General features: G+C 40.9%; 1 protein-coding gene across 5 annotated transcripts in view; it reads left to right on the top strand.

Annotated features, from left to right (window-relative positions):
• Positions 1 to 7,658: 7,658 nt before the first annotated feature.
• Fign (fidgetin, microtubule severing factor) overlaps positions 7,659 to 15,857 on the top strand; it is a 123,227-nt gene continuing 115,028 nt past the window's right edge. The window contains exons 1-3 of one of the 5 annotated variants that reach the window (XM_087650814.1): positions 7,709 to 7,879; positions 8,653 to 8,822; positions 12,135 to 12,397. Coding sequence is in view for 1 of the 5 variants with exons in the window: in NM_001106484.2 (NP_001099954.1) it covers positions 8,798 to 8,822 (25 nt within the window). In the remaining 4 variants the exon portion in view is untranslated. 5 annotated transcript variants of the gene reach the window in all.

Here is a 15,857-nt window from a genome sequence, read left to right as displayed (position 1 = left end):
TTGCCAAGTTCTCTCCTTCTCCGTCTTCCTAGTTATTTGGAACTCTGGTTGTACTGAGGGCAGGACATCTCACTGAAAAGTAAAGGAGAGCACCCAATACATAGTGACTTGTCATTGGGAAAACTAAACTAATGGCCATTACTACCTGACTGAAGCAGACATTGAAAGAGTAAACACATGATATGTAAAGGTGTCTTTATCTGATCATCTGGATACTGACCTTATGGGGAAGCACCGTGGCTAAGTGCATTTTTCTTGCTTTGTTTTCCATGGTCCTGGCTGCAGTCTTCATATAGATTGCCTTTGCATGGGTGAGAGTACTAAGAAGGGATGGTTTTTCAGCCAAAACGCTCGAGCCAACCAACGTAGTAGGTCACTTGATAATGGTCAACCCAGCAGGGGATATTTTATTAATGTTCTGTGTGTCTTCATTCCCTCGATGGTTGTGAAGTACGGCAGATCGTCCACATTAACAGCAGAAAATGGGGAAGAAAAGCTTCAAAAAATAAAAGATGCATGTGGACACTCTGGGAAAAAAAATACAAGGCTTAGTCTTCTTAGAAGGAGAATTTTATTTTTTCGTCTTTTAAATTAAAAAAAAAAAAGTGCACATGCCTTGTGGCCTGAAGGGGAGCAGCACTGGAACAAGGCTGCTTTTGTACTCTATTAAGGTTGAGATTAAAGTCCCTGCTGATAAACTGAACATTCTTTAAAAGTGACCAGAGTCAAACAATGTCTGTTTGCTGCTACTTTATTACAAAGATACCACTGAGAATAGCTAAGAGTATACTATTTGATCTTTAACAGGTTGACCAAATGATTGCAGTTGGCTCCACTGTATGAGATGCTTTCCGCAAATTATTGTTTCTGGTTATAAACCTTTATAATATCACAGAATGAATTATGTATGTATTTCATGTTTTCTTTTCCGCTATCAGCCTTGATGTTCTCATTTTAAGTTTCACCCTAGCCTCCTAATAATGCAATATTGAGGCCATTCAGACACTAATTATGCCTCCGTGGCTTTTTTGAAATGACTAAATCAGCATCAGTTCTATAATTATCATTAGCAAGTTTGTATCAGTGACTCACATCACTTGAACAGCTCAACTTAAATGATTTGTGAATGTACTTATCTGATACATTGAACAGTCTCTATAGATACAAACAGGTGCTTGCATATTACTTTATGTAAAACAGAAAATCAGAGCATGTATATTGTATGAAATATATTTTCAATTCAATATTAAAGCATTTTCCATGGCTTCAAATATTAAGCTATACAGAGACACTGAGAATACCTGTGCTTTAAAAGCTCAGTTGAGGTGAACAGTGTAAGGAAACAGAAAACTATTACTCATACTTAAGGCTAAACCCGATGTGTCTTCCTTATTTTCAGATAGGAATCTGGCAAGGATGATTGACAGGAAGAAGTTTCCAGACGTAATGTCTCTGTATTTTCATTGTTTCTCTTCTTGAATTATTAATATTGCCAGTAGTCATTTGCCATGAAAACAAATCAAGGTATGTATGGTAAGCACTTATTTGAATGCAGCACTTTTATATGTTAAAAAATATTTATAGCAACCCAGTCTTTTAATGTAATGAAATGGCAAACTGGTGAGGAAAATACATCCAAATAGGGCTTCAATGAAAAATTATAATCTTCATTCTGTGAGTAAAGGGATAAATGCATCATGGAAGAAATAGTCAGAGAAGAAAGACTAAACAAAATAAAACGAAAACCTAGCCACTGAGGGAAGCAAGGACAATTTCTTTGTATCACTCAGAAGGGAGAGAGCCTCACCTTAAACCGGGAAAAACCTGATAAGAATTCCTGAACCTCTGTTGCTTTAGGAATAGTGAAACATACATCAAAAGGGACACCGTTGTGTTTTCCAGTAAGAAACACACACACACACACACACACACACACACACACACACACACACACACAGAGGAGAATGAACACACACACGCGCGCGCGTGTGTGTGTGTGTGTGTGTGTGTGTGTGTGTGTGTGTGTGTGTGTGTATTCTTTTACCAAGTTATACCAGGTCCTTGTTTTGTTGAAGAAAGAAAGAACGAAGAAAAAAAAAAATCTTGTGCCAGGCTGTAGTATTTTATGACCTACATTATTACCCTCTGGGTAGTGAAATGATGGTGCCAAACTAATTATTGCTTTGTCTAATTTTAAATCCAGGTCTATGGAGATTAACAGCTTGCACATTAATTCAAAGCACCAACAGCCCACCTAACCTAATGCTGTCTTAAATGAATTAAAAGCCCTGTTTAAGAAACTTTAATGTACTCTAAATGAAGGAAATGTGTGTCTGTGCTGTATTCAGTGTTTCAAAGGCAACTTCACTTTGCATGCTTTGCTTAAATAGATGCAAAGGAAGAATTCTCCTTATATCCACCCATCGCTTCTCTTTAAAATGGTATCTCTTCTAGGCTTAAAGCACGGTCTGAGTGGGACTAATTGTGAAGTGTTGGGCAGGGAGGGGAGCAGAGTAATGAGGAGGAAGACTATGTTCACCTGAAGGGTAAAAAAAACAGTTCAATTCCAATGTATTGTCCCTTTTTATATCTTTGACATAAATGAATGCCTTTAAACACCCTGACATTTTGTAATATTACAAAATGGATGTGGAGTATTGAGCAATCAATACAAATAGACCTTCTCTTTAAGAAAAAAAAATCAAGGAAACATATCACAGCACATTCTAGAGACGGTGACAGTTCTGAGGGACCAGAAAATGTTAGACAAGTACAATAACTTTTCAGTTTGCTTCCCCATTTCCTGACTTCGCTAGCTACATCTTCTCGGAGCAGGGTTAAAGCCACACAAATCTCTGGCTTGCGAACCTTCCAGAACTTCTTGTTACCTACCTATGGAAAGGCAGACCTCTTGACTAGTGCTCCACGTCAGCTACTCCATAATACCTCGACATTTCTCATTTCCACAGATTTCCCAGGTGAGCTGGAGTACCGTGTTCCAGTAAGCACCCCACAATTTTGTAAGCTGTTCATCTGTACTCCTCCTACCGTGGAATTATTCGTTTCTTGAAATCAGTTACAATTCCCAGTGTTAATGAAGGCATTTGATTTAAAAAAAAAAAAGTGAAGACGGATGCAGGCCTGCCCTCAGGATGCTTACAGCCCGATAGGGCAGTCATAGAGACAGACACCTTTAAACAGATGTGAAAGGGACAGAAAGATACAGGTTCTGACGAGACCCCAAAACAGTCTTCCCTAGACTACAGGAGGTAAATGTTGAAAAATCTAAAGGAAATTAGCCTATATAAAGGGAGGGGGAAATTAATTCAAGTAGTGAGCTGAAGGGCAAGAGAAAGAGAGGGAAGAGATGGGAAAATGTGTGCAAACCACAGAGGTTTATTCTTTGGAAGTTAAATGAGACCACAGCGTCCTGAAAAGCTGTCCCCCTCCACGAACAAGAAACCAAACTAACAATCCCCTGTCAGAAATCTTTGGTAAATGCACTCACAGCATATACTTGGGACCTATATTTATCCGACTTTATCCATAAAATCTTTTAACATCAGTTTTGTTTAAATCCTCTGCGATTTTAGCACAATAGTTTTAGTCGAGTTAGGTACTCAGTATCCACTTTCTGAATGAAGCTGAGAATCATGCAAAACCAGTGGTTTCCAACAAACGGGGATGCTTCAAATACACAAATACACGTGAGTGAAAAACACACACTATTCTACACTGTACAAAAAACCACATCCCTGCAGAGCTAGGAGAATATTTCAGGTGAACTCTCACTCCAACATGGGTTGTGGCAGTCAGGAGATCCAGGATGCATCCTAACACTGTTTGACAGTGTCTGCATTCAAGTGTAATTCTGAACAATTTCAGTAATTTTACTCAATAAGGTCAAGGTCTACACTGGCTTCTCATGGGAGGAGGAGGTTGTATAAAAACTTCTGAGTCATCTTAGCCGAATTCAAGTGCAGGTAATGATCCTTTAAATAACCATCTTAGAGATGGATCAAAATTATTGCATGGCGATTTTTATTACTATGACGCTTACTTAAAATAAAACCTAGATTGCCTAGGCTTTTATCAGTGGCCAAATAAACAGTTTAGAAGGAGGTACTAGTTTATTTTATGAAAATGTCTCAAACATAAGTTCCGGATTAAAATATAGTGGTTAAAAATTAAATTTTGTATAGTGTTTATGATAATTATATACAATAGCCCAGCTTGCCTGACATTCTGTATAGTATTGAATATGTGCTTGAGGTCATCTTGCTTTCCTTTCTGTGATATGGACACCCATCCTATGTCCTCCCTAGTCAGCTCCCTCCCTTAGCCTAGTGCAGGTCAGGGGTCGGCCATCTGCAAAGGCACATTCAATTTCACTTTGGTCATTGCCTTTCTCACCATGCAATGAGGAGGTGGGGTATAGAATTCTCTCTTTGAGTGACATACCCACGCTCATATCTATGGTAGGTCACATACTCATCCTTAAAGAGAGCAGGAGTTAGGCTCATTCCCTTCTGATTTTCTCAAAAAGCTCTAGTCAGGATGTACCATGTAGAAAGACAGTGCGTTAAAACACACGGTTCTTTATGTTTTATCGTCTCAGGATTTCAGAAGTAAAGATGAAGGGCAGAGGGGCAAGCACAACAGAAAAAAGGAAAGAGAAAAAAAAACCGAGTTGTTGGTTCTTCCTGAATTACCTGTTGCCTTGACTAGCAAACCAATCTGTTTAACCCTCGATTTCTAATCCCCATGCTTTAGCAAGAAAAAAAGTTCTATGATACATAGTACAGAGAAGCAAATCAGTTGCATCCAGACAAGATTTGTCAACTTTAATGATGAGTGGGAAAGGGGTACGATGGCCTTTACAATGTTCTTTATTCTTAGCGAATAACTGAAGACACGGCTGTAAAAAATGTAAACATGGCATGCAAAGCCACAGCCTTTGGGGTAAAAAAATTATTATTTTAACATAAGGTAATTGGCCAAGAGCAACTGTTGCTTATAGGTAAGAGGGAAAGTTAGGAATCGTTCAGGGACATGCTCTGTGGATATCAGTCCGCTGTGTATACTTTTATGTGAGACCCTTTTAGATTTTAGATAATTTAAAACTCCATAAATATATGCAGTGCTCTGTCCAACAGTTTACTGTTTTTATGACTTCACAGTTAAATTATATCCACTGGTAGATTAAACAATGGATTTAATAATATCTCAATGAATACATCAGGAAATTGCAAGAAGTGTTTGCTATTGTCTATTAATGAACTTTTGCTCAGCATACCTTTTCCTTTCCCCCTTTAAGGATAAGGGTTCTTTTCTTTTAGATTTTGTTATCTTAGTTCCTTGAGTCTTATATTTGTGTTGTTCAGTGGCTAGTGTAGTATGTATTAATATGAGTATACACGCGCGCACGTGCTCGCACACACACACACACACACACACACACACACACACACACACATCAGTATTCTGAGCTAGACCATGAACTCTAATTTCAGTCTTAGGGATTTAGTATTGAAGGTTGATTAGCTCTCCTGTCTGATTTTTTTTTCACCGACAAGGACGCGCCTGCCTCGCACAGGACTTCTACATGTGTGCAGGACTCTTCTGCCTGCCACATCATAAATGGGTAATCAACGAAATTAAAAGAGATTTGAAGATTTAAAAAGTCATCCACACATTCTCTCACAGCAAGTCACAGACTGTTTCCTACAGTTATCTCTTTGAGGTAAAACCCAATGGACAACTTTTCTTAGTATTGGTTTAAAAGCTGTCTTCTGACAGGGTCTTCAGTGTTCTCTGTTGCCTCAGAATAAAGTTCTTCTTCTTCATTTCCAATCCCAGTTGAAAATAAACCCAGAAGGTCAAAAATCTATTCCAAATAGAAATCTAATTCCTAACAAATATTATTTTTTGGCATCCCATTCTCTCTCTTTTTAATTGTCATCTGCCCTGATTTGACCATTAAATTTATTGTGATAAGTGCATCTATTGAGAGGCAAGAAAATTTCAAACGAAGAATGAAATGAATTACTAAGTATACGTAAGCTCTCTTTTATGAGAGCTGCAGTTTCGTCTGTTAAAGCCCCAGCCGAGAAGCTAGCAGACATTCGGACAGTGAGGAAGAGCATTCTTCCAAAACAAGTGTATTTTCTGCTCCAACCTTCAAAGTAACGTTTTCAGCTAGATGGCCTCATGGTCGATTTTAAAATTTGCCTCTTGCATTCTCAGCTTAGTTGAAATATAGAGGACTGGACGTCCACCAGGCCAAAGTATAAACTCACCATTTATCTATTAAAGTCTTATTTAATGAAAATGAAGAGAAATATTGGCAAACTCTCTCTTTCTCTCATTACAATTCCTTAAGAACTTTGCCGGGCACATTATCTCGTAGACATCATGATCAAATGTTATTGTTTGCTTTATTATCCCAGTTGGATGGTTGGCTAGTCTAGGATGAAATACGTTGAAGGCAATCCTCTCAGCCCACAAGTCTGAATGAGGTTCCCATTCAAATGATCCTGATTGTTTGGGGGTGGGGCGGGGTGATTAGTAAACCAACTGAGCTTACACTGCATAGTAAGCGTCTGGATGCCGCACATTTACATCTAACAAGAGACCCCAGAAAACGTGTGTGTGTTTCTTAAACCTTATGTTGCGAACAAAAGGCTATCTCAGCCACAGACAATCAGCACGGCACTGCTCCCTGGGATGCGAGCCACACACTCAACTGCACATTTCATTCTTCCTCAGCTCCCAGCACCACAAAGCCCCGACTCTCTTCCTTCTCCTGGGTCCCCAGATTGCTCCATAGCGGGGGGCTGGGAAAGCTGAAGCCCCAGGTCTCTGCCTGCGCACCAGCAGCCCTCACCGAGGGCCCCCAGGCGCTGCTCTCCCCTGCCGGAGCCGCCTGGGGGAGGTAGGGAGGGGAGCCGGGGGAGCTCGAGAGGGGACCGCACACCTAGACACTTAGGGTTTTTATTTATTCCCGGGGAGGCGGCGGCGGCGAAGTGGGTTCAAGCTGATCAGCCTCCCCAACTTGCCTTTCCCTAGCAGATAAAGTCATTTTCTGACTGGTGCGGGGGGCCGCGGGGACCGGGGACGTCCCGGCTCCACGTCCAGGTCCCCGTCCCGTGCGCGCGGCGGCAGGGAGGGCTGGCCGGGCTACGGTGGTGACCGGAGGGCCGGGGAGGGGCCCTGAGAGACGCGCGATCGCTCGTGGACAGCCGGGCTCGCTTCCCCCGGGGGCGTCGCTCCCCGCGCGCGGGCTGGGCCGGGCTCCGCGTCCCCGCGCGCCGGCATGACCTCGGGGCCCCCTCCGGGCCGCGGGAGCGCGGTTGTGAGGCTGGGCGGCCGCCGAGGCCCGGGCCGTGTAACATGACCCGGCGGCCGGCCATTGCGCCCTCCCAGTCCGCCCGCGGCCGGGCGCCGCTCGCCGCCTCCCGCCTCCGCTCCCCCTGCAGCCCCGGCCCGCGCCGCCGCTCCCTCCCGGGGCTCCCGGCCCGCCGCGCTCCAACGCCCGCCTCTCGCCACTGCCTCCCGACGCCCGGCCGCGCGGCCGCCTGCGTCTCTTTCTCCCTCTCTCCTTTGAAAACTGATCTTTGGCTCTTAGTGTGAAAGTGATTTGAATTTGGCTCGGCGGCGCTCTGCGCCTGCGCTCAGCCTCTGGCATGCTGGCTCCTTCCAAGCAGCTGTTTTGGGTTTGAAATTCCAACATGGCAGAGGCTGCAGTCCGTCTTCCCTTCAAAAACTTGGAATGATTTCAAATCATAGGCACCTTCACTTAACCCTAGCTTCCATTCATCAGCAAACACATCGGATCGATGCTACGCTAACCTATCGGGAGCTCGCTCTGCGCGTCCAGGTAAGGAGAGCTTCGTAGTTTTTTACCATCTGTTTAAATTTTTTTGTTTTTGTTTTATTTTTAAAGAATATAGATAAATCCAAGACCTGTAGTGAGAAGAGGTCTCTGAGTTGTGCCGTAAACAGTAAATTTAATTTGCATTCATTTCTATTCTGTACGCCAACCTGCTGTCTAATTTCTCCGTACAAAGTAGCCCTGAAACATTATGATGCATATTTCTGCAGCTTAATCATTGTAACAATAGTAAGGGATTAAGAGTTCGTGACTGCAAGAATCTCGCTTTTCGCGATGTTGGGCTTACTCACTACTATCTTTTTACCTCAAAAAAATAAAAAATAAGAAAGCGGAGCCATAGGGTGGGGCTAGACTTTCTTCGGGAACTAACTTCTAAGTAAATAAGAAGTGTAAATAAGAATCTTGCACACACACAAAAAGTTGAGGTTAAATTACAATCTCGTGGCTGGGGGATCGAGAAAAATGTCAGAGGATCGGTTGCAGAAAACTGTAAGCACATCATGCGGGAGGGGGTACAGCGTGGTGGGCGTATTGTTGGCAAGGAACGGGAGAGAAAGATGTATAATTTAATGGTATATACAATCCACTGATCCTATTACCGTCCTCCCCGGAGCTCTTGTTAGTTTCAATGGGAGTGAGTGAAATTGACATGGACTTGCATTCCTGGTCATGTGCTTTTTTTTCCTTTCTTTCTTCTCCTGTGATCTGAGATCCCCTTTTTGTTGATGTTGCTTTCCCCCTTAATTATATGCATGTAGGTTAAATGAGTACCTGACGAAAGGGCCCACGTTTCAAGGCAGTGACATTTGATAGCTGAGAGGAAAAGTGGCTTTAATGAAAAGCAACCTTTGGAATTCCTGCTTGTGAGAAATCCAATTCAGCTTTTTGTGCTACCAGCAAGAAATGATCAGTAGCACCAGTGTTTATGGTATGTCAGTTTTGGAATTTCCTTCCTTTGCATTTAAATAGGGAAGACAAATTAAATAGCATGATAAAAACCATTGGAGACTGCTTGGGAACCAGATGCTCGTGATGTCCAATTCTTTTTAAACATGTCGATATCTGTTTATTTTAATCTGTCACTATGCTTTTTTTCCCCGTATTTTCTTTCACTTGTTTATGCATTTCAGTTTTATTAATAGATTACTTGAGGACACTTTCATTGGTTTTAGTTCGAATCTTGAAGTTGCATGTTTCTATTAATGCTCTCGACAGGGTGAAGTCAAATGGTATGTAAATTAGTTAAACTCAGGGTGGGATTTTTTTGTTGTTGTTGTTTTGGGTGGGGGGCAGCCCAATGGAGAGGGTGGGAGTGTGGGGGTAAAGACTGCCACGTAATGAAAGTATTTCTACATATATACGTATATATGTGCACACACAGGACTGGATGGAATTTTCTTTTTCCTTTTTTCCCCCCTCAACCTTTTAATGGAATTTGACTGTTTGCTCCCTTGATTGCACTTTATGGAGTAATCGGTTCTTCTGTGTGGATTTTCTGCCATTTGGGTGAGTGGGTGAAGGCATATCTTTTCCATGAAAGTAAGATGTGTGTGTATATATTTTTCCATCACTCCAGTCTTTAACATCTTGTAAGAAACACTGGGAGGTTTTTGTTTTTTTTTTCCTCTTGCCATCACTTGTCTGCCTGTCAGAGCTTTTTACTTTTAACCTGTGATAGAATTAAATAATCAGACACTGAAATTGACTTTATTTGAAATCACTCTTTCCTCTTTCTTTCTTTTTTTTTTAAGTCAGTTAAATGGAGTGAGAGGGGTTTTCAATAGCTCGAGTGGCTGTGCTGTGTGTACACTTTGTGATATTCAATTAAGTCTAAGAGGGGACGACAACAACCACCAAAAGATGGGAAAGTATTTTGCATGACCAAAGAATATGTGCACTTTAAACTGGTTCTTGTTGTTGGTACATTTTCCCCCATGCCATGGGTTTCTCTTGAAAAGAGTGAAAGCAGGAAAGAGGAATCAAAGAGATGAGAGGGTCAAAGCTGCCAGGCGTCTGTAGTGTGGCCCTGGCCAGTGCTTTCTCATAACACAAATGAGAATACTGGGAAGGGACTTCAGGACCAGAGGCGCGACATGCACTTCTGCCTGGGCTCTGCTGACTCTAGGACTAAACACACACTACACTTGCAGGATGGGAAGGATTTGATTGGATTTTGCATTTGGAACTTGTTGACTTTGAAGCGATCAATAAGAAGACTGTTTATTTTAGATGCAAATAATTTGCCCTGAGAAATGTTTTAAGGAGGAGAGAGAGCACAGCTTTTTTTTTTTTCTTCTTTTCCCCTGGAGCTGTTGGAGCGAATGGGATTGCCAGATGGGCGATTTCCCTCTGTGATGTTAAAGCTGTAATATATATTCAGAGCAGATTGGGCTGCTGCCTGTGATCAGGAGGATATTACATTTATAAATTTTAAATCGGACCTCGGACAATGTGCTGAGAGCAGAAATTGGGTGGTTTGACTGTTCACCGTATTGATACTTAAACCTGGTTTCTGGACAGTAGTAATACTCATTATTGCAATAGTCAGTAAAAACACGCACAGGCAACAGTACCATCGGAGGCATGGAACAGTACATTTAAGTATGTAAATTGCTCCTAGACTAGCTTTTGCTTGCTATTAAGTAATACTCACGTGATTTCTTTCTCTGTGTCTAAATGCTGGAGGTGCAAATGATGTTTAGAAGTCTTGTTATCACTCACTGGAATCTGATTGTGTGTGTGTGTGTGTGTGTGTGTGTACATATACATGTATGTGTCTAGAAAGTAGATACATGTGTGTATATGCATTAAAGGGTACTAGTGGTTTCTATTTTTCTCTCACTTTGACTGTTTTTTAGATTTTTTTTCTTTTTTTTTCTTTTATCTCAAATGTGTGGCCTGAAGGAATCAGAGCCAGAAACCTAAGAGACTACAAAGTGGGCAAGTGGCCACACTCGGTACCTCTGCTGCTGCAAATTAAAAGTGTGTTGTGGTCAGGAAATGAAAGCTACAATGTCTCTTTTGAACAAGTCGTTTATCAAGAGAAACATCTATCAGGGACTGCCTTGTCACATTGATCCTCTAAAAGTTAGGTCCGAGGTGGAAGCTGCTTTGATGTTTTTGATCCTAAATTTAATACAAGAGGGGAGGAGGGGAAGATATTTTGAGCAATATAGATTAAAAAAAAATGTTTCCTGGAACCAACAAGATCTAATTGTTAGTATGTTAGTGCTGGACTGTGTGTGAAGTTTTCCAGCCATCACAGTCAGTGAAGGTTTCAGAGGGAAATCTCAGGCTTTATAAATTGTTCAATTATGCATTTATGATGTCTTCAGTTATGGGTAGCTTCTTGATTGATATGGGCATTTTGAAAAGAGAGTGTTTGCAAGGAAAATTATTTTGAAACAGTGTTGGGAATAATATTGAGAGTCAGCAGTTTTCATTCATTTAAATGTTGAGTTCTTTCTTCTCTTTTATTCTTATGGTTTCTGGTTTTCATTGTAATCATGAAAAATTAACTTTTATTTGGTAAAACACTCAATTTTTTTTCCTTTTAAACTCTGTGCCCAAATGTGCTCGAATGTAACGTTGCTATTGTGTGTCAATTTTGCATGTGGTTGCTTATCAATATAAACTACACAGACTTATGAGTCCTTTGGAGTCTCAGTTTGAAAATAGGGCTAGCACATTAAATGTGACACATTTTTATGAATGCATTATACAAAATTTAAAAAGATTGTTAAAACAATGACCTGTTTCTTTCCAAATTATTTTCTGTAAAGGCAGCCAAAGCAGTTTTCTTTATGTTTGGAAGCAAAGATAGAAAAGTGTTCCTTGGAAATAGAGTTTTTGGATACCTGCTCTATAGTGCTGGAGGCCACTTGCTCCTTCATGTACGATATTAAATAAGCCAGCCAGAGTGTGCTGGGAGTTTTCAGGAGTGCAATTCTTGCTAATTAATCATGTCTGAAATGAAAGAATCATAGCAGGGCAATGCAATCTCATTGTTTTCCTGGAAGAGGGTGAGACTTCTGTTTGGAAGCTGTGCATGTGAGTAGACTTGTTTTGCTTTTCTCCTACACAGAGTTTATAGGGGGCCTTTGGAATTACTTTAAGAAACACTAAAATGTCTGTGAGGCCCTTAAAACAGCGTCTGATTTCTTCTGAGTACAAACAATCTTAATCAGCCTCTCTCTCTCTCTCTCTCTCTCTCTCTCTCTCTCTCTCTCTCATATTTAAGACACCTGCAGTTCAGCTTCCAGCAGAAAATCATTTTTTGTTGTTGCTGATTTTACTTTGGGCAGCATTTTGTGGGCTGTTGCTTCTGAAGGACATGCAAGAGAGTAGAAATTTCATTAATTATCTTCAGCTAATGCAAGCATGTGGTCAGAGCGCAGAGAGCCGCAGCTTCTGAGTCCACAGAGACGGTCCGCACCACTATCTGCTCTTCTCACTTAGTTTGAAAATTCAGCATCCTGGAAGAAGTGCATCATTTCCTCATTGGTAAATCGTTTCGTCCCCCGACCTCCAGGGTGTCATACGTTAGATGTTACTTACTTGCCCGGGTTATGTAGAGAGGTGGATGCAGAAAGTTTGCAATGATTGTCATTTCCAGGTGAAGGTGGGCTCTGAAGTCCCCTGTTTCTGTCAGTGTTTTTGGATGCCTAATGATTGCCTAATTAAGTAATCAGCTCTAATCGTTCCAAATCAGCAGAACTATTAGGTGTATTTGAAACAATAGCAGGCCTTTTGTTTGGAACTTTGTGTTTGTGCTCAGAGCTTTGCTTTAACAGGGGTGTCTGCAACTCCTACCTTTGATCCATAAACTCTCCTGTCTGAATTTTGTATGCCAGCCTCTCGAGTGCCACAGGCATTGTTGTAAAGATAATGCATTTAATGACTAAGACTTTAAATCGATTTATACATTTTTGATAGCAACAATTGCTGCAGACTTTTGCAGAGAGATTGACGGTGGCTGGTTGGAGGTTTTCTTAATCACCGTATCAGCTTTTTGTTTGAGGTATTGATAAATTAGGATAAGCAGATGGAACGAGGAGGATGCAATTAAAAATGTTGCATGATTTCTTTATTTAGAGATTTCTAGAAGCTGACGTGCCATTGTCATTTGAGCTGAGACATTTTCTGTCAGATACCACTGGAAATACTGCAGCCCCAAAACTGATAGCATAGCAACCACAGGTACATACTCACCCGCCCACCCCCAGCCCCACGGAAAGTCTTATTGGAAAGAATACAAATCAGTGGCATCCTTGGCAAATATTTCTATGGTTGGAATTTCATCCCAGTCTCCCTTTTTGTATACATAGATCTTTTTTTCCCTTTACATTCTGGTAGAGAATTCAACCACAGACCCCTTGACCGGAGTGCTGATTGCTAATTCTTAATTTTGCTGTTGATCTTAAATGATTGTAAGTGGTTTACTAAAAGGAATGCACAAATTGGGAGTAGAAAAGAAGTGGAAAAAAGGACTTGGCAGAGCACTGGGAAAATGGATGGTGCGGGGAGGTGGAAGGCAAATGGTAAGCAGGTGGGAACGCCAGGGCCTTTAGGACAGGACCACAGGTGCCTGCTCAGCCCGGGCAGGCCCCTAGGATACCTGTTGATTAATGTTCTTTTGAGATTGAGGAGGCAGGAAAGATAGATGATCCGCAGCCATCAAAACACTGGATATCATCTGGCACTTTCTGTTAGTAATATTTACATATTTTATGCAACAAATCTGCTTGTTGTCCTGTTATTTGAATATTGACACTTTGTTTCTCGTTGCATATGGTTGAGTCTTGGTGGAGAGCATCTCCAAGGCACCAGGAAGAGGATTTCCTTTCACAGGGACTCATGTTACGCGACGTATAAATGGATGTGTTTGCTCATGCTGTAACATTTGTGCTGTCGCTCCTTCAAATCATATTTTTAAGCTGACACAGCTTTAGAGTACATTGCACGATTTATTCTACGAAGGCCCAAAACTAACCTGTCTTTTCCATTTCTAACTCATTTATTTATTATTTAATATTTATTTATTTAGGTTTGAAAAAGACCCTTTTTAAGAAAAAAAATTAAGTAATCAAAAAAATTGATTCTTATCAAGAGTTTGCCTTTATTTCATAAGCTGAATAGCTTTTATTGAGAATTATTAATGATATATAATTTGCTAGTATATCATTTACAAATAAGGATTTTTGATGCAGAATACAAAATTTAAAGCACGCCTAAAATGATATCCCCTGCCCCCAGTATCTTAATATTGAAAATGCTTTTCTCAGTTTTTTTTCCCTGTATGGATTTTGGTCTCTGCTATTGATTTACGTATTTGTCACAGTGGTTTGTAGATATGTTGCTGGTAAGGGAGCAGAATGTGCGTTTTATTTTTCCCACAGAAGCCCTTCTTGTGGAATCAACTGATACTCGACTTACATACACTGATGCTGTAAAAATCACAGACAGTTGAATGTGGTGCACGTGCGATTGTTACTCTTCCTGGAATGAGGGGACCTGTGCTTTTCCTTGTGCATTGGCTTTAGAGGAAATATTGTGAACGGAAACAGTAACGTGCAATTAGATCTGAAAGGCAGTGCAGTGTGAAGTCGTGGCTTTCTGTGTATTTCAGGAAACTTTCTGTTATTCTTTTGACTTTTTTTTTCATCTAGAAATGCTGTGACCTTCAGCTAGGACCATCTACCTCATTTATAAGGCCCAGCATACAATCAGAATGTGAGATAGCTTATTTTAAAATTATGTATAATTTCAGGACACCCACAGCAGAGCATTTTAGCAAGTGCAAAACCCCTTCTGTTGGGGGTCCTTGTGCCTGCCGAGGTCACAGGGCAATGAGGGTACGCTTGGCTTTTACTGTCTACAAAGTATACTAAGAGACAGTTTTGGGGAAATCACTGGTTTTATGGGTGAAGACCGGTTATTCCATTTATCTGATTTGACTCAGGTAAAGGACACTAATGGGAGCTGTTAAAGAGAACAGATAAAATAATAGGTCTTTAGGACTTCTGTTTTTTTTTTTTTCCCACTGAACAATATATTTGCTTTCGTCTCATGTTGTCATGTACCTGTTATATCACGTGAATGTTCATGTTAACAGAAACTTGATGTTTTTAATTACATGTATATGGGCACATAGTTAAGAAAGTATAACCCAAACATAGAGGAATTATTTCAGTGGGACTTGTCTTAAGAGACTGGATGGTCTCTTGGTCTCTTTGTACCACCTCTACCCTTTCCTAAGGTCAAGCAGTCTAAAGTTATTTAAATATATAGAAAATCCTGACCATTAAAAATAATAAAAGCACAGCTCGTTGAGTGACAGTCAGGGAAGAGGGACAAACACAAAAATAATCACCTTATTATGTTAGTATCAGTATTGGTATTTAGACATGAGGAAGTGGCATTGTAACCACATAACTGAACTGATAGAAATGTTAAAGGGGCAAGCAACTCTTTCCTGCAGGAGTCCTAGTCCTGAGGTGTATCCTATCCCATTCGAATTGTGAATTTACTCTTCCGACAGGCATTGTAATATTCGATCTCCCTCTGACCTGTGGTCAGTCGGCATGGCTGCTTTTCTACTTTGGTTTGTTCATTCTCTGCCGATGGGTCAAGCAAACATTGAAAATCTTGTTTCCCAATGCAGGGCTCAATAAAAGGAGTTTCGTATTGAGATGCCCCCAAACTACGTCTTGAAGCCTTATAGCTTTTCACATGAAGACTGAGGCCTGATGGAAGGCCCAGCAAGTGCGGAGCTGAGAGCACTTGAAGTTGGGCCATTTATTTTCAAAAGGTAGCTCTTACATCAGATCACTGCCAGAAAGGAGATATCAAAGAGCCGGGGAAAAGTCACTCTTCTTTTATGTAACCCAAGACTGGGGTGGAGAAGGGGGTCTTTAAAGATATTTTAGAGGAAGGAAAAAAATGGAACTTATTTTGAATACCT

The sequence above is a fragment of the Rattus norvegicus genome, chromosome 3 (genome assembly GCF_021556685.1).
Source record: "Rattus norvegicus strain SHRSP/BbbUtx chromosome 3, alternate assembly SHRSP_T2T, whole genome shotgun sequence".
NCBI classification, from domain to species: Eukaryota; Metazoa; Chordata; class Mammalia; order Rodentia; family Muridae; genus Rattus; species Rattus norvegicus.
This window is presented reverse-complemented; position numbering and strand designations above follow the sequence as displayed.